The sequence below is a fragment of the Thermobia domestica genome, chromosome 13 (genome assembly GCF_964235325.1).
Source record: "Thermobia domestica chromosome 13, izTheDome1.hap1.1, whole genome shotgun sequence".
Classification (NCBI taxonomy): Eukaryota; Metazoa; Arthropoda; class Insecta; order Zygentoma; family Lepismatidae; genus Thermobia; species Thermobia domestica.
This window is the reverse complement of record NC_137466.1, coordinates 119,512,686-119,532,959: the sequence shown is the minus strand read 5'-3', so window position 1 is coordinate 119,532,959 and position 20,274 is coordinate 119,512,686. Positions and strand designations below refer to the sequence as shown.

The window sequence follows — 20,274 nt, the reverse complement described above, 5'->3', positions numbered from 1 at the left end:
GGAGAGCCCCGAGGAAACCCACGCACACGGTGTTTGTCCACCACAAACTCCATTTGGCGCGAGCTGAGATCGAATCAGGGACTCCGCGCACTAGAGATGAACGCTCTACCACCAAGTCACTGCGGCCTCAATATTTTCTTAAATTATTACAGATATTTTCTCTCTTACGAGAGTGGGCACCCACAGTTAATCGCTTGAATGACATTTCAAGCAGGAAAGAGTTTATAGCTACTCATTAAAATATGAAACTCTTATATCAGTCTACAATATTGCTTCATCTCCTGCAAAATCTCCAATGACGCTACTGATTTCAAGAAAGCATGACAATCGGAAATAAAAAAGATACGCTATAAACAAGGCGACATGTTCACTGATTAACAATATGATAAGGCCAAATACAAACTATTAGGTAACAAGAATATCAGGAATGTTCCAAAAAATAGATCAAAAGATTGCAATCTTGGCCAAGAATAAGTTTTTGGATCAGGGGCCACAAAAGTCAGGAACTGCTCGTAAATATAGTTTTCGTATTTCTTACGGAATAAACAAATCATACTGAGTTAAGTGACAGTTTTGGTTTGTTACACTGTATGAAGTTGTCTACATATAAGGCGGACAAGAAAATGTTTGATTCAATGAAATATATTGATTTTTTTTTTTTTTTTTTTTTGGATCAGGGACTACAAGATTTTTGAATGGCACCTAAACCGAGTTTTCGTATTTTTTACGGAATAAGTATATCATACTGAGTCAAGTGACGGTTTTGGTTTGGCTACACTATATGTAGTTCTCCACATATAAGACGTACAAGAAAATGTTTGATTCAATGAAGGATATTGAATTTTGTGGATCAGGTGCCACAAAATTTTTGAACGACCTTGAAATCAAGTTTTCACATTTTTTACGGAATAAGCACATCATACTGAATAAATTGTTAGTTTTGATTTGGCTATACTGTATGTAGTTTTCAAAATATGGGACATACAAGAAAATGTTTGATTCAATGAAATATATTGCGTTTTTTGCATTAGGGGCCACAAAATTTTTGAATGGACCCTAAGTCGAGTTTTCATATTTTTTGCGAAATAAACACATTATACTGAGTAAATTGTTAGTTTTGGCTTGGCAACACTATATCTAGTTGTCAAAATATGGGACGTACAAGAAAATGTTTGATTTAATGAAATATATTGATTTTTTTGGATCAGGGCCACAAAATTTTTGAAAGGCCCCTAAATCGAACTTTTATATTTTTTTGCAGAATAAGGACATCATACTAAGTAAATTATTAGTTTTGGTTTGCTACACTATATGTAGTTTTCAAAATATGGTACATACAAGAATGTTTGATTCAATGAAATATATTGAATTTATTGTATCAAGGCCACAACATTTTTGAACGGCCTCTAAATCAAGTTTTCACATTTTTATACGAATAAACACATCATACTGAGTAAATTATTAGTTTTGGTTTGGCTACACTATATGTAGTTCTCAAAATATGGTGCGTACAAGAAAATCTTTGAATCAGTGAAATATATTGGATTTTTTGGATCAGAGGCCACAAAATTTTTGAACGACCTCTAAATCAAGTTTTCATATTTTTTACGGAATAAACACATTATACTGAGTAAATTGTCAGTTTTGGTTTGGTTACACTATATGTAGTTCTCCATATAAGTCGTACAAGAAAATGTTTGATTCAATGAAGTATATTGAATTTATTGTATCAGGACCACACAATTTTTGAACAGCCTCTAAATCGAGTTTTCATTTTTTTTTTTTGGCGAAATAAGCACATCATACTGAGTAAATTGTGAGTTTTTGTTTGGCTACACTGTATGTAGTTCTCAAAATATGGGACGTAGAAGAAAATGTTTGATTGAATTAAATATATTGAATTTTGTGGATCAGGGACCACAACATTTTTGAACGGCCCATAAATCTAGTGTTTTGTATTTTTTTGCGGAATGAGCGCGTCATACTAAGTTAAATGATAATTTTGGTTTGGCTACACTATATGTAGTTCTCGAGATATAAGGCCTACAAGAAAATTTTTGCCTGAAATGCTTTGGATCTTTTGATCCAAAAATAGAATTTTCAGATATTAAAATGTACAGCCATCAGCAAAAGTATCTCTCCCCTTGGGTGCTGTAATTTCATTACTTGTGGTCCAGATCATTTGCAATTGTGAAAACGCCTGGACAAATACAACTCAACTTACAGTAAAGTTTCTCGGCACCTACAGCAGCTAGTAGCACTGATCCACGTGTTTATGTAGTTAAAATTGTAGAGTAGACAATTAACCAAAGAGTTCTCCATTCTAAAAAGATTCTCTGTGGTTCGGAACGTGTTGTCGAATGAACACCATATATTAATATCAATATTGCTGTGTATGTGATGTGTTATTTCAGTATATACTGTATGTTCACAGAAAAAAAAATACCCGACCACACATGAATCAGAAAATGCCTGAAAGTAGATGAAAATATCAAATCTAGAACAACTGCAGGAACCTTCTCCTATTGCCCTCTTCCAACATCTTTTTCTTTCTGGATAGGAGCAGACCTTGCTTGTCACACTGAGCATGCATTGAAATTGAAACTTTTGAAAAGGTTTAAGCCCGGCGGGGATTTGAATTCGGGTCCGCCGTATAGAAGTTTCGAGTTTCTACCAACAACCGTTTCAAATTTCTCATTTTTTCGATTTGTGCCGCCAAACGGAAACGAATTTTAATGCTCTCCCATTTAACGTAAAGTACGTTAATTTCTTGACTAGCTGACTAAATACGACGTTTCTACGATACATGGAACTACCACAAAAACGAGCGTTTCGACACGAAAAAAAAATTTCGACACTGGAAAATCGGGCCACAAGACTTGCTCCAGGAAGATTTGTATATCGGATTTGGTCATATTCGTTGATCTACTTTCAGTGTTTTCATATTAAGAAATTTAGCGGCCATGCTCCCTGGGATGTACCACTAGACTCGGAAAAAAAAAAGTGTGGAAGTAGTGTGCTATCCACTTCAATCACTCTGATAATCATATATGAATGCATCTGGTGGCAATTGATCCCATGGCACCAAAGATCGTCTTGCTACCTTTAATGGCAAGAATTCCGTCTTTATGAAGTCTGGACTAATCTGCGTACTGTGTTAATGATATACTCTGGACGCAGTTCGTGCTTCGTAATGAAGGACTTGATTTCATTAACAAACTCTGCATGGTTGTTTGAACAGCCTCAACGTGAACTCTCGTAAACTTTATGTGCAATTTTGTGAGAAATTATTTTGTTTTTTCATTTGAAGCATTTGACCTACATGTTGGAAGCTGTAAATGATAAGGTGTTGTGTGGATCAAGTTCTCTCTTAATATGCATCACCGAGATGCGTGTTGTGCGGTCGCGAATAATTGTATAATGTAGTTTCACTGGGATGAAATGCCCCTTAAGCATTATTATGTTGTGCTTGTAGGGAATGTCTGCGTCTGAAAAGCACTATGAGTGTCATTTCAAGTTTTGCAAGACTTTATTATTTTTTTGTTTTGCGTTTTGCGTTATAATCCAGGAAGACAAATTGTGTCTCTAAGCTGCCTGCTCCAGATTGTGTATGCATCGACCAAGTATTTTTGTGCACGTTTTCCTTTTTCTTGTATGATAGAACATATGACGAATTACTGCTTTTATGGTGCTCAACGACTGGCGGATTTGGTTTTGTTATCAGCTTAGCACTTCCTGATAACTCACTTTCAATGTTCTCACCATCTATATCATTGTCGTCTATCATTGGCGTTAAACTCATTCACAATAACCTCTTCCTCACACAGCTGCATTTTAAATCTATTCTGCAACGAGTCGTTCCGCGTTGGGGTTTCCTGAGAAATGCCGAACGCTTCTGGCTAACAACTTCACAACTACAACATGTCGCATTTTATGCACATACGATGCATGTTTGCAAATCAGCCTCCAAAATACCACAGTACTCTGCTTCCATTCACTATTTGATTTTTTCGTTTAAATGCTCACACAGAAATAGTATTCACTTGCACTTGCTCCTTGCTCCATAACTACTAGCACTGGTTCTGTCTTGCCTCATAAACACACCACAGTCTCTGTGCACATTTCTACGAGGAAATGTGTCAGGAAATTGGGAAACTTTGCCAACTGGAAAAGAACTAGAAGATTTGTTACTTTCGTAGGATATTTATGAACTTTTCAGGATAAAATTTTCGTCAATTAACATTAATAATAATAATAATAATAATAATACGCATATGATGAAGAAAACTGTTAATAAATATGAATTTGAATGTTACAAATTTGAATGAAACCATAAGGTATAACAATATTTGATTATTAAATTTGAAATGTTATACCTAAATAATTAGGCAAAAGAAATTAGTGTAATTAATAAGGATTTTGCAAGCTATAGGGCCTACTTATATGGTAGGTATCAATTAATGTTTTTATACTGTTACAATAGGCATTATTGTTTTGTTATATATATCTAGTTGATGAATTTAAAAATCAAGAAACAGTTAAATGATTGTTGTATTTTATAACAATTAACTTGCTTAGTTACGTTAATAATTGTGAAGTAAAAAAAAAAAACCTTTAAGGCCGAAATTCCACGTAAGAAAATCTAAGTTTAGACTAGTTACTGCCTTACGTAGACGAAGTATTTTAGTGATTATATACTATAGATCACTTACTGCTTTGCATATTACAAGCTATATATAGACTAACTAGCAATTACTTACGCTGACTACATAATTTAAAAGTATATCTAATTTCTGCATCACCCTTAACTTTGCACTGCCTCATAAAATGAAATAATACAAATTTGTGAAAGTTTGCAGGAGTAGACTTTTTCATTGATAAATAAGCCTGCCATATTGTTTTCATGAGAATACGGGACCTTTGATCCCCCTCTAGACCCCTAGGCAGTCCAAAAGCGTACAGGGACAAGTAGAAGTTAGGCAGACGTGATCCAAACATATTATACATGTAATTTATCACTATATCATAGTTCATTTGCAAGCTTCCGTGAAAACTTCAAGGGGTTTCGGCCCCAATGCCCCCTGTGGATACGAGCCTGCCACCATCCTTACTCTCCAACACAATCCAATGAACCATAGCTCTGATTATGCACAATAGTATAATAAGTGAAAGTTCCCTTATCTGCAGCTACTTTTCCTTTCTTCGTTCCCTGCAATTAATTGTAAGGAGTGAAGATATTTACAATCCAACTACAAAAGAATCATCTCGTTTTATTTAACAAATAATCTCGTTTTGTTTAAATCAGTGATACAATCTACCTTCAATATTCTTCGTGGATTTAGCAATATTTATTTGCATGGCCGTATTTGCCAGAATTTTGTTTATCGGTTTAATCTGGTGAAAACTTAGATGATTTTTCTCTTTGTGTCGTGTGTAACTGTCAGGGCCGAATTTACATATTTCTAAACCCCAAACCAAAGCACAACTTCTGTGTCCATAGCCTCTCATGAATATTTATAATCAGGGCCTGCCCTAGGCAATTTACCACCTTGTGCAATTCCATCATTTGCCGCTCGCTTTCTCCAGAAAGAATAAATCTTAAAAACCAATATTTTAAGTATGCCATCCCATCATGAACAACGAAGGGGGCAGAAATAGCACTCGCACTCAGAAAGGCCTAAATACTACAAATACAATATCGTTGTGTCCTTTTTCATTAAATGATTTATTATGTCAGTGAAAGGTAAAACAAACACATCTTCTGAGGAAAGATAATAATTCTTTGTATAGAATGCAATATCGAGCTTCACTCTCAGTATATCAGTTTACAATTGCAGTGCAACTAGCATCTATTGAAAAAAAAAAATGTTTCATCTTCAATGATAAGGAACTTGTTTGTGACAAAAGCAAGACTAAGTTTTATATCAAAACTGTGATATCTAACTGAACGGAATAGGTGTTCGTTACTGTTCGAGAATTAAGTTCTTGTATTTCACAACAATGAAGCAATTCCATGCTGGGATTTGATTGACCATTTGCTTTAGCACTGCTCGTGTGACCTTAAAGTAATGTTACCTAAATATGATTTATTTATGTAGTATTCAAATAGGTCAACTTAGTAAATTTAACTATCATCATCATAAAGTCTGTGTTTCCAACAATTAATATTTATTTTAAATATTATAGTTATGAGAAATTTTGCTGGCCCTCGGAACTTGCCGTCCAATGCAAATACACGTGTTGCACATATGGTATAGACGGCCCTGTTTATAATTCTTGTTAACTTATCTAATATCTTTGTGGAGGAAAAGTCACTCCTCTTCTCTTTGCTTATACGACGGCCATTTTATGTTTGCTCGTTTTTGGTGTTGGACAGCGTCTGAGTTTTCACCTGGTAGAAACGAAAAATATCATTGTGAATTTTGCAGTCAACTTTATAGCTCAAATTCGTTGCTTTTAGAAATAAGTACTTCTCCTTCAAATTGGAAAAAACGTGAATTTCAGTTTAGGCATTCTTGTTGATACAAAATTGGAACACTCTATTTCAAATGTACAGTATAATCTCCTTTATTCGGCCTAGCTGGGACCAAAGACAATCCGGACAATCCTGGTGATATAGGTCCAGCAAAACAAATCCTTAAAAAGGCAGACTTACCGTTTATTACGATAACTTTTCACATCATTTCTTAATAAAGAATTGGTCCGTTCTTTTCTGTTTCAAACACGTGTGGCCTTTGAATGAAGCATGGTCACGGAACTGTACATTTAATCAAAATAAAAAAGCAATTCTTTGGCGTTCTTGCTATCATAGTTAGAAATTCTTATCAATGTGAACATTCAATTAAAAAATGTCTACAAATCTGATCCAGATTATTCGGAGAGCCGGATCAACGAGGCCGGATATACTGTATTTATCAACAGCTCAGCTGCTTGTTAACTTTACCAAAAATTGCAGATCTCCTTGAGTGCCAACGGACAACTGCAACTCTGTGCTGCGAGTCTATTGACTTGCTTCCTATCAAACTGGAGAGGATGCTGAGATAACTTGCTCGAAGTTGTAATATGTTTCGGGTGATTGTTCATTCACTAATTACAGAATTCCCAGCCAATTTTTTATTTTTCACTTTTCGAATAAGCTGAGAGTGTGACAGAAATGGAACAGGATTAAAATATGGGATATTCCCTTGTCCCAACTAAATTTACGAGGGGGGGGGGGCACGGTGGCTCAGTGGTGGAGTGTTCACCTCCGGTGCTTGGAGTCCCTGGTTTGATCCCAGCTCGCACCGTGTGGACTTTGTGGTGGACAACACCGTTTTTCTCGGGGTTCTCCCGTTTCCTTCCACTTTCTTCATTTCACCATTTCATTCATTTCTGATTATCACCGTCTCCTTTATCCTAACCGGCATAAAAGTGGGGCGTAAAACAAAGATTTCATTTCATTTTTCATAAATTTAGGGGACGCGGGACACTCAGCCCCAAAATCGGGACTGTCGGGTTTGTTACGGGACGTACGGCAGGCTTATTAGTAAGTGAGATATATTTCGTTGTACCTTCTCTATTGTCTAAGAAACCAGATTAAATGTAACAAGGGACTTGATTTTTCTGCCGTGTGAAGACCTAAAGTGTATCTCCTCCATTGCACGAGATACTTATAGCATAAATTTTAGAGTATTGCGTAATCTATAATTAACATAGTTTAGGGACATATGCGAGAGATGTGGTCATAGCAACAAGCAACTTTTGTTAGAAATCTAGACATCGATAATTTTTACACCAATATTCATGAAAATTCTGTTTAGAGTGAAATGGAAATACGAGAATGATTTTACTGTGTGTAACTTACATTTATCTGTGTCTGTGGAAATGGTCTCAGTACCTATCATAACTAGTTATTGGTAAATGTAAACTGAGTACATACCTTATATCTATGTTGTACAATTGAACCACTGATTGGAAAAAGGGAATAAGTACAATTTTTTGCGATTTTAACCTGAGATAGCAGATGTGTTCCTTTAAGATGGTTGCATCGTTGAGTAGAAAATTGGAATGTTTGGGCAACTCTAGGTGACCAATGTAGAAGGCAAAATCTCTTGCTGATTAGAAAAAGGGAATAACTACGTTTCTTATTTCCTTCTTACAGTCACTACAGGACACGACCACAACTGTGAGACTGTGTGTAAGTAGACAACCACCAGAGCCCTCTGCTTTCGTTACGATACTTCGCCTTCTTTTTGCATTGCACAATCTATGGGAACTTTTTGCCCCAATCAGTTACAGATTTACATGTTTTCAGTGATACAAGTGGTGGTCAAAACTGCAATCATTCAATGACATGAATGCTTTTCAGCCTGACCGTATCATAACGGTTCCCACTATACACCAATATTTGCCTGTCAGAGGTCACAGTTTTTACCATGTGACCGAAATTTTGCTGTAATCAAACCAGAACTCAAACGACACAATCGCATTTATTTACCAGCACAGTATAACCACATGATTACGAATGCAACAAATACTGATCCTCCATTTCAGGTATCAAGTTGTCAATGAAGAAATCTTAGATTTTAAACATTGGTGGTAACCGCTTTAGAAATCTTCAGGTAGCATTGTGGACAAAACAGTGAAATTCCAGGTAAGTAAATAGAGACACTGTTTACAAAGCAGAATCTCCAGGTTATGTCCAAGCTCATAAGTTTATCAATGGACTAAGAACTGATATTTTCCGATTACTCAAAAATAATGTCACAAACGTTGCACTGCCAACGTCAAAGGCATACGATTGGCAAGTCTCGATCAATTAGAAAAAGATCAACGATTCTTCAAAAATCATCAAATACATACCTGACCATTACAAACAGTTTTATAGGATGATTTGTTCATGGAAAACCACTGATCAAGAAACTGTAGAAGACGAAGATGCAGACGGATAGGACCCTATGTAAACCCATTCTACTGTGACAAGGTATTTTGCTACGTATTTTGTTCAGTTGTCTATTGTATTACTTTTCTTGCTGTACGAATAACATGTGCTGTACAGAAAAACGAACGGTGACAATAAAAGTGTTAGAAGCCTAATATGCGTGATAGTTCGAATACATATATCCAAGATTAACATACAACATTGCATTCAACATGTACATTTTCATAGCTTTCTATCAAACTGCACATTACATACCCTACACACAATTACAATTGCACCCAACTTTAATTGATTGGAAAAAGGGAATATTTTTTCCATTTTTAAGCTTTTCTAACCAACTCCAGGGCTGCAATACAAGATTCTTCTTGTTGTCTTAGTGTTTGTTAGTTGTTTTGCTACAAGTAATCAATTATACACTTTTCGTAACAAATACAAACAACGCCTCTAGAAGGTTTTTTAGCGTTATTGAAAACTTAGGTCTGATGCACTTATTCCCTTTTTCCAATCAGTGATTCAATTACAGATGGGCTTATAATACAAGTCTTGTAGACGGCTCACTTTAGTGTTCGTAACTTTAACGTTCAGGTGAGATCCAAGATTCGATACAGTAATCCCCGGAGTCCAACGTCGCAATTGCTTATTTGAATGAAAAGAAAGTTATGTTCATTTAATAATAATGAGTAATGGAAAAGTGTATGACGTCGAAAATGTCCCAAGTGTGCATACACATAACAAATTCATTACTAATTGGATTAGATATCAGTTTAAACATAATATATCGTAAAATAAGTAACAAAAAGACAATGTTGCGAAATTAGGCAAGCTTATTCGGGAATAACGAAAGACACCTGCGAAATTAAAATCAACCGGAGTCTGAACTTCGATGCAAAATTAATAAATTTTTAAAAGAAAAGATGACAACATAGGCTATATATATGTTAGAATTAACCTATAAATTAATGTAGTTTGTTATTATTTCCTAATTTTATATAAAAATACGATATACTGTGAAATTAAGAACACTTACCCTAGATCACCGCATGCTGGAGTCACTCGCTATCCTCTTACTCTACAGACGGTTAAGTAGATAGCGATATCAGTGATTATTTAAGGGGGTGGCCCGGGGGGGGGGAAATTCCGACCCGGACACATAACCGATTGTTCTAAATGTAAATTACCATTAGTGTAGCAGGCAGTAGCGGAGTTTGGGAGTGGCCAATGGGGCAACCGCCCTAGGCCCCGCGTTCTGAGCATGGTTCGTACAAGAAGTAAAGACAAAAGCACCTCGCGTTTTTTTACCAATACACTGGTCCCGTGGAGTCATTATTTTCACTAGGCCCCGTGTGCACTTGACGTCGCCTTAGGTCGCAGTACAACTTTCCCTCTCTGTGTAATCATGCTCCTCTTTCGAAGAATATCTTATGTTGACACTGGGTGATATAGATATACGAGGGCTGCTTTTGTCTTACCTAATTGGTCATTATTTAACTGTAATAGATCTCGTCGAATCTAACTCAAACTGATTATGACTCAGGAAATAAATAGTTCAAATCGGGCAAGATATTTTGCTTACTTAACAGCTGTCAATTCTGAGAAATTCAGGCGCTTGTTGTAACTCGCTCGGGTTAATGACCGTGACGCTCCACCCATAAATCAGATTTGAAAGTACCTTCACTAAAGATGAATGGTAACAATGTTCAATTGTTCAACGTGAGTTTCTTGGACTTACAACTCTTCACACAAAACTTACAAGAAATGGACATGAACGTATCATCCGGACTTCCGAATCAAACCTAGTCCATTCGATAAACAAAACAAAGGTATGTTCATGCACAAAAAATTAGGTGCCATGAACAACGGAGTAGGTCCCTGGGTCCTATTATAGTTTATGGGCCACACAAGATTTGAGTATAATTTAGGAATACCAGATTTCCTTCAAACCACAATTGTATTGGTACCTGAGGATGATGTCCGTCTGGGAACGGTAGCTTTCCAAGATGGCGTCAAATCAAAGATGGCGCCCGAGTCGATTTATAAAACTGGCAATATCTCAGCTTCTACACTGAGAAAAAAATTGTAGGTGGCGTACTTAAAAAGATAGGTTACATGCGTAATTCCTGTAGTTTTTGGAGTTAACGTACAGCAGACGTATAACTGAAAACGCATGTTTTATAATACCTTCTGTATAAGTGTTCCATCTATACGTACTTTGGGTATGAAACAATGTAGGTGGTCAGGATCTCACATACAAATGGACATATATAACATATAGCTGACGAAGGTAACATAAGTATATGCATGTGATATACGGAAAACTGTTAGATCTCAGACATCCTACAAAGGCATGATGTTACATCTAAGGGCAGTGCCTATGTAGCATACGGATAACGTATGTTTCGTACTGATTTCTATAGTAAGCAAGAGGATACCATCTATTTGTACAATATACCGCTGTGGGGAGAACAGATTTTTCTTAGTGTAATTATTGAATTTTGGCGCTCTGTGTTTTAAATGATAGGTCATTATATTTACAACAAGCAATGTATTCATCATTTTGCCGTATCTTGGACTATAAATGAGGAAAATAACAAAACAAAATAAATAAATTAATTAATTAATAAAAATAAAATCAAAGCGCTTTAAGTTTCATTGAATCTAAATTAATCGTGACAACAAAATATTTTATGGAAACAAATTCTTTGGGCAAAAGAAAAGAGAGATTAATTAGCTTTTGTTTGATGTTTTTGTGAACATTCTAACTATAATACAGCCGGAAATATCAAGATTTGAATGTTCAAAAGTGCGCGGCGTGCAGAAAACTCAAATAAAAAATTGTTTTTAAAAATAAAACTTCTCTTCTGCAAAAAGCACGTAACATAAGCCATACTTCATATTATTTTACTCTCTTTAAATGTGAACTTACCTTGCAAATTTTAGTTCTCTTCACTGCCTAAAAACCCAACCTCTTCTTTAACTGTATACTCCTCAGGATCTGTTTGAGGTAGGTTGTCACAGTTTGCGAACTTACAAGCAGGTGTATACTTCATGTTATTAAGCAAACAAGAACTGCTAGGTAACTTACAGGAACGAAAACAAGTTCAACTCAACAGGCTCAAGACAGCTTCTGGAGCTGGTAATCGGTCATCCACTGAACAGATACATGTCCATTCTCGTCAATTGTGCAACCATGGTTTTCAGGCTCGGGAATTTCAGGAAAGTTTTCCAGACATCGTTTCCAAACCGCAGATTGGTAATTTGCTCTGAGAGCATGCTGATGGAGGCAATCTTCGCATAGAGGAGGTTGAACAGAATCGATTACACCTCGTTTGTTTCGAAATAATTGGTAGCGTGTTTCATTTTCTTGATCAATACACTTATTTCTCAAATGCAGGAAGCAAACGTACTTTTGTAGTTGGCTGAAAAGTTCATTGTTTATATTCCAATCTCTTTTAAAGAAATAAAATAAATTTATAAATTCATAATCATTTCGCAACAGTTTAAATGCGTTTAATTTTCCTTGACTACACTTAGCACTAACTGAATTACATCCAGTCATTCTATGAAGGGAAGGTAAAGCAGGCAATAAAGGAGATAGGAGACACAGAACTGAGACAAGTTTCCTTACATCAATAAGTCGAATTCCGTTTTTTGTTCCATGTTTAATGGAAACATAACTTTGAGTTTCAATACGCACAGATGCATATGCACACAGAACGAACACATTGTGCATTTGATTTACATATGGCATTTTAAAACTCTTGTGAGCCATGTTTAATATGTAACATCATTCTCGTATCAGCTTCTTCTTGAGAAGATGACAGTTCTGGTACTTCATTGATATATTCCTGTACTTTTTAAACACTTGTTTGCAAACATTACGAACATTTTTTTCCCTTTCCAATCCATTCTTTTTACCCTTCGCTACCAACTTTCTGCTAGGAATCTCGTTAGCTTGTTCTTGCTGTCATTACTTCTTAAGAGTCGCTTCCAGTTTTGTACTTAGGTGCACTCTTCAACATATAAATATCACTTCATCAGCACCTCTCACAGTTCTTTAAGTGGACTTTATTGATTTCTCTTAATAATTGTCAAAAACTACATCTATTCGGTCACTGACATGACATACTTTTAAAAATTCTAGCAGTATTAAATGAAATTTCATGAAAAGTACATTTTCTCCATGTAACTTATGAATAAACTCCATTGCGTCAATGTAACTGTTGCAAATTTACCTTGCTGACGATCAGTAGGTAAAACCATGCCCTCAAGAAAGTTCGCTAGTGCGGCTTTATTAATTTTCCTTAAAGTACCATTAGGATTCGGTAGGCTCAATAGCAAAGAATCCAAAGGATAGCTAAAAACTTCCTCTATGTTTAGGTTACGGTTATCTGCTAACAAAATCATATTCCCGAAAATATTTTTACCTGTCTTTAAAATTATTTCTGTTATTGTTTTACGCCTAGCCTCTGGTTAATTTTGAAAGTTTGCAACTGAATTTTTTCGTACAGTCAAAGAAACATTTATTCTTTTCTAAACGATCATGTTGGAAGTCTTGGTAAGCATCTTCCCTTTTTTGTCTTGCCAATAATAAATCATTTTAAACTTCTGTCTGCGCTTTCAAGCCTTTGAAATGTCCATAATGTTGAGGAATTTTTGTCGAAAGGGTTGGTCCATTCATTTTACAGAAACTCAACTAAGGCCGAGACTTGTTCTTCTTCTTTAGAAATGCAGATCTTCTGAAGATCCGTATGCTGGTATTTCTTGTCTGAAATAATTTCCACAAATTTTCGCACCTTTCCAAGTGCCGAAGCTCGATATTCTGCGGTTAAATAGTATTTACTGACTGCTCCAAGCTTTAAACTGAATACTTTTGTCCCGCCTGCTGTCTCTGTATCTAAAGTAACCAATAACCTTTCCTATGAGCTCGAGTCAACCTCAACAGTAACTCAACTAAATCTATGTAAAACATCCAGAAAAACGAAAGTACTCCATTCTCATGTCTCAAATGATTCAAATAGCCTTTGAAAAGAATATTTGTTTTTTATTTTATCGTCTCCAAACAACGTTTCAAAACTGTTTTGAGATATGTTTTCAGCAAACGAATAAAATAATTTAATTTTGTAACTGTAAAAGGAAGCTGACATGATCCAAGAACTCATGCCAAATTATTCTCATTAAGGCTTCGTAGACGCATTCTTAGAGCCTTACAGCACAATTGAATTGCTTTCCGTCTAAAACTTGACAAATGGAGCCAATTGCAATTGTTTCTGATTCTACTGATAAGTCTAAGTCCAGCGTTGCTAATTACTTCCCAATATTTGAAAGTAGGTTACAAACTATGTGAAAGGCTCTCGTCATTACGAAAATACTGTCAAATTCATTGGGATGTGTCCATTTCATTTCTGTTGCTTTTGAAAAAATGGCCTGATCTACAAAAACAACAATATTGTCCAAATTGAGCCTTGACTTTATTTGATTGCACTCAGTCAATATTTCATAAACTGTTGACTTATCAGTTGCTGGGTAATTTATGGAAGGCAAATAAGCTATTGGATTTGGTTAACGTTGTTCCTGACTAGTATATTAAATCCTGTCCAAGAGCTATCTAATTTCCGTAGTTGCAATGCCGACTTAGAACCCAAAGTAAATTTTCCCCTTTAGATTCCGAAAAGAAGCTAAGGCAATCACGAATTGGTTGTGTGGTAGTGTTAGGATGCTCAATCTTCTTACCTGCAATATATTCTGGTAAAGGTGAATGGTGAAATATTATGCATCTTTCCTTGTCATTATTAAACACAGATCTCAGAGGTTAATACGAGTCTGATACTTTCTGAATAATACTATTAACTCGGTGAGTTTATGGAAGCATTCCGCGCGCACCACTGAACATTTAAATATTGATATTTCCGGCTGTATTATTGATAGAATGTTCACGAAAACATCAAACGAAAGCCAATTAAAGTCTCTTTTCTTTTGCCCAAAGTATTTTTTCAAAAAAACCTTTTGTTGTCACAATTAAAATAGATTAAATGAAACTTAATCGTCCCGGAGTTTTAAAGTTCGGATTCTGTGTAACAAAATACATCGAATTCATATTCTGGGGCCCAGTGCACAGACCTTTTACTTTTGTGTGTGGTTGTGTAATTAAAGACCTGAATTGCAGAACATCCCAAGTCTACCGAAGTACTTTTATGATTTTAGAAGAAAGACAAGATTATATTTATACTTGTCATCAGGCACGTAGCTAAGGAAGGGGGGGTCCGGACCCCCCCCCCCCCCTTCGAGACTAGAAATGGGAAAAAATTAAGGAAGGATGAAACAAAATGAAATGAGAAAAAGAAGGATCAGCGTTAAAAATAAAAAGCTGCAGCAAGCTTTTGGTTACTCTTCCTTTTGAGGAGATCTGTATTACTTAAAATACATGATGGCGAGGTGAGCGAGATAATCTGGAAAAGTCAGGGAATTTGAAATTTCTAGAAAAGTTTCGGAATTCTCAGAATTCCTGCTACTAGTCAGGGGATTTCATGCTTCCGAAAGCATAGTGTCGTTGTGTAACAGCGTGGACATTTTTTATCATAATTTTCGTCATTGCACCCTTGCAGTATCAAACATGTTATTTCAAAAACAATTTTCTACTGCTCCTTTAACCTGTCATTTGGAACAGACAGTAGTTGACGGAATAATAAAAACAAAAAAATATGTGGTAAAAAGTTGTTAATAGTTGCTTCAACAGAGAAAGGAAAGCAGATATTGTCAATACATTTTACAAGATATTATTGATAATATTTTACAAGACATTATTGATTATGTACTTTTTATAATAGTTGAGGTCATAATGAAAGGAAATTGTTATATTTGAATAAAGAGAGGAAGGACGTAAATATTGTAAAATCTTTTTCAATACGATTTTTTATTATTTTACTCGAGATTTCTCCATAGTTTGTTATTAAAATACTTACCAACATATCCTCATGTTATTGTCCTAACCAACCAATATTTGTTAATAGTAAAGTAGTTTAGATTGATCGAGTTTTTGGGCCTTCAGAATTTCATGTCTCGTCCCCCCCCCCGCTTCCCCCCGTTACGAAATCCTGGCTAAACGAACCAATATATCTTACAATAAAATAGTTTTGAATGATCTGGCCCCTGGTGTGATGACCACAGTATTTCATGTCACCGACTCTCCGATTCACGAAATTCTGGCTACGTGCCTCTTGTCATGATATTCTGTTTAGCTGAAAGTATTTTGTATTTTTTAAAACAAATGGTTTTGATGCAAGTGAATAGCCTTAGAACAGAGGTGCTAACATAAAAACACAAAACGTAGACTTGAGATGTTATGCAATTCAGGTCTTCAATTTTAGAAAATGTCTGAGAGCTTTGGATCACGTTAATAAGCTGGATTAATGCAGAATCTCCTGTGAAACTGACGATGCATGATGAAGCTGATACCTCGTTGTTCATATTTTCTATATGATAATAGTACAATTTGAGAAAGTAAAGATTTTAAAATGATTGCTTTAAAAAAGATTGCGTAGTGGAGATCAATAACGCTGATCTTAAACACACCAAAATAATTGCATATTAGATAAGAGTTTTGATTATTTTTCCAGTCTCAAGCTTGGAAAATGTTAGAAATCGATATATAATCCTTAATGCTGGCATATCTAAATAATAATAATAATAATAATAATAATAATAATAATAATAATAATAATAATAATAATAATAATAATAATAATAATACAAGTATTTAGACATTTTCAATTGATTGTAATTGTCCGATGACGTGACTAATTAATTATATGTGCCTTACTTTATGATTTGATTTCCAGATTCCAGAGGGTTTATTGGAACAAAATGTCCTGGATCAGAAATCCTCTACCTCTACAGGAAATTCTGTATGGCGTTATACGTCGAACACTCGTGACCAAATGTCCGAAGACAGCAAAAGAAGTGTCTGACTTTTATAAGGGAAGACAAGCTATTCGTGATTACTATGCTGCGCTGCCTACAACTATATTTTTGAAACTAGTAGAGGTTGTCTTGGGGAATGGTGAATCTGATAGTTGTGCAGAATGTTCCGAGGTTTACTCAAGACATTTGTATTTACTAGAAATATTTCTTCAGAATCGTATTCGTAGCGTTGACCTGTATTTTCGAATTTTCGGAAAATCTTGTTTCTGTACAAGAACACTGGAATTATTGAAGGAAAACTGCATTGCTTTAGCGAATATCAATATGACAAATTTTGAACGAGAAGATCATCTTTCACAAGAAATTGGAAGATATATGAAGAAAGTGCTACCGCCAGCTGTAAATCTGGTTCGCTTAAGTTTAAAGAACTGTTGCACAGATAAAATTCTCGCTATTATAGGAAGAGAGTGTTACAATCTCATGGAGCTGTATGTTTCATATAAAAATATTACAGATGTAGGTCTGAATTATTTAACACAAAACATCATAGAAATAGAAGATACGAATGAAATCAATGATGATAACTATAGCGAATGGGGCAGTACTTTCTGGAAACTTCCAAATGTATTTCCACCAGTCTGCGAACTTATTTCCAAAGTAGATCCGATGATTCAAGAATTTAAAATTAAGCGATATACAAGAACTAAGAATCATATATGTTCTACGTTACGCAAATTTACAATACATGTGGAGCGTCTTTCCGTTGAAACTATGCTAGTGTTACTGGAATTGTTGGAGAACCTAGAGGAATTGAATACTGATTTGAAACCCCTATTTTCATATTTATTGAACAAAGATTGGCGCCCTCAGGAAGACGAAAGTCAAGTATTAAAGTTAAAAAAATTAAGACTAAGTTTCGTGACCACTGACATGTTTAGTTTGATTAATAAACTTTGTCCACGACTGGTGGACTTAGAAATAGATAGTGGGTTTGATCGTCTGGATGTTAATACTATTCCACCTCTGGAGTCATTGAGTATCCATACTAGATTGATTAATAATAATTTTGTCGAGATTAATGTCGATAAAGTACTTAAATATCTCACCAAAAACGGAGAAAATCTCAAAAATTTAAGTCTATCCTTGCAGCACAGACCTCAAGAAGAGTTGGATGTTGTATCTCCTATGCTGAACTCTTGTCCAAATTTAAATTCATTTAAGATTTGGAGCTTAAGGAGCGTTATTCAAATAAACGATTCATCTAAGCAAAACCCCTTTCTAACAATTGTCGAATTACATACAGCTATTTCTGAAGATAGTCTCATTAATCTTCTACACAGAGTACCCAACATTGAGGAACTTTTCATCTCGACTTTGTTGGATAAATCTGAAAATTTTATTCAGAAGATTTGTAACGTATCTCCACGACCACATTGGAAGTTATTTGTTGTAAGTTCTTATAATATTGTAGGAACTGAAGACGAGTTGCTTCTTTTTCTTGACCATTTTCAACAAATCAAAATTTTGAAATGTCTTCCATACCACTTGAGGGGATTTAATTTAGAAAGTGCCAAACACCAAAGAAAATATCGTATTCATTTTGTCTAATGTTTCACGGAATATTAATTACAGGTAATGTTTCATCTCGTTTTGTGTAAACAAAATTCTAAGATGTAATCAATAATGTATATATTTTTTATTACATGAATCTAAGAGAATAAAAGTTGATGTATTTTAATAACAGCACTATTACTCGTATATGTATATTATTTGTGCGTATAACAGAAGTCAGTAAAATAAGCTTTTCGATTCTAAATAGGAATGCGCCCGAGACATGTCTGAAATTTAGTGTCGTATCGTTTCGTAAATGAGACGAGATTCGAGTCAATTCATGCTTTGTGAAATTCGAGTCAAGACATACTTTGTGAAATTTGAGACGAGATAAATACCTCCCGGGGCGAAACATGAGACGACACGAGACTGTAGTGAAATATCACGCCTTTTCTCGAATATCTCGAAAAAAAACTTGTAACTCTCATAATAAGAATATAATAATAATTAATAATATGTGTGAAAATGATGTTCACTTTCCTTCGGACCATGGGCTGTGTAAATGTATCACTGACTAGTGGTCGCGAACCTACTGGGCCCGGTGCAGGTATGCTACCAACAATCACCAATCCATTCACCAAAACGTGGTCACCGGAAAATGGAACTCAAATTTGCCCAAGGGGGGCGCGGTGGCTCAGTGGTAGAGCGTTCACCTCTGGTGCTTGGGGTCCCGGGTTCGATCCCAGCCTCCGCCAAGTGAACTTTGTGGTGGACAAACACCGTGCTCGTGGGTTTTCTCGGGGTTCTCCCGTTTCCTCCCACTTTCTTCATTCCACCATTTTCACTCATCTCTCATTATCACCGTCTCCTTTAGCCTAACCGGCATAACCGTGGGACGTAAAACTTAAAGATTTCATTTTTTTTTCAAATTTGCCCAAAGAAGATAATTCCCGAGCTTCTTCAGTCACAACTCACAGCCCGGCATCCTGCAGTCCGTCATCCGCAAGCTCTCGTGAAAAAGGTTGCAAACCACAAACTACCGACTCAGGATGTCAACCTCTAAGTTATGCTGACAACGAGGACTACGGAAAACCTGATGTTTGTGTTTAAATACCCTACCAGAAAAAAATTCACAACGTCCAAAAACAGAATTTCTTTTAGCGTAGCGGAAAGGAAAAAAAAAAAACATCCAAACTGAGAATTTTGAAAGACTGAAAATAAAATAAAAATCACAGTATTCGGTCGTCTCTTATGTCGGTCACACCAAGAAATCTTTTACTCGAAACTTGTAAAATCTCACCTTCCACTGGAACTTTAAATACCTTTAATACTGCTCATGTATTTAGTACCTTAACTACATATCTGCATTTCACTATAAATGTTATTCGAGATTACCGTATTTTTTCAAATTCCCAATTCTACTCGAAAGAAAACGTTGAGATTACAATTTACATTTAATTAAGGAAAACCTTTTGTTTTGTTTACACGCATGCTACAGCTTCATCTTGAGCAATATGAAGAGTTAAAAAAATCATTTCTTTCAATGTTTCTACAATATTCGATTTTTCAGTTAGACAGGAAAAATCTGACAACATAATGTTTCAATTCATACTGAATTTCTTACTGAATAATTTTCCATGAATAGTACTACTGATAAGACTAATGAAATATGTTGACATCTGAGGGCCAGTCCTACAATATCCTGATATTCTTTCTGATTACTATCAGTCAGAATTAGATATCAGGAAGTTGTCAGTTACTTTAACCCGTGGTTCGTTCTACAATATACTGTGCCTGATATATAATCTGTCAGATAGTTAACCCGAAGCAAGGTTTTAACGGACCATTTGATTGGTTGGTTTTCTGTTGATCATACTGAAAACAAT

General features: G+C 35.4%; 2 protein-coding genes across 2 annotated transcripts in view; one reads left to right on the top strand and one right to left on the bottom strand.

Annotated features, from left to right (window-relative positions):
* Nucleotides 1–20,274, bottom strand: part of LOC145668452 (glycine receptor subunit alpha-2-like) — a 985,563-nt gene that overhangs the window by 159,728 nt on the left and 805,561 nt on the right. The window lies entirely within an intron of this gene.
* On the top strand, nt 4,564–18,568 carry LOC145669275 (uncharacterized). Its single transcript, XM_081737593.1, has 2 exons — nt 4,564–4,632; nt 16,756–18,568. Exon 2 carries the CDS (start codon nt 16,781–16,783, stop codon nt 18,443–18,445), a length of 1,665 nt encoding a protein of 554 aa, XP_081593719.1. The 5' UTR covers nt 4,564–4,632; nt 16,756–16,780; the 3' UTR covers nt 18,446–18,568.

Excerpts from the sequence above, each read along its gene's own strand:
- LOC145669275 (XM_081737593.1), top strand. The coding sequence starts at position 16,781 with ATGTCCTGGATCAGAAATCCTCTACCTCTACAGGAAATTCTGTATGGC.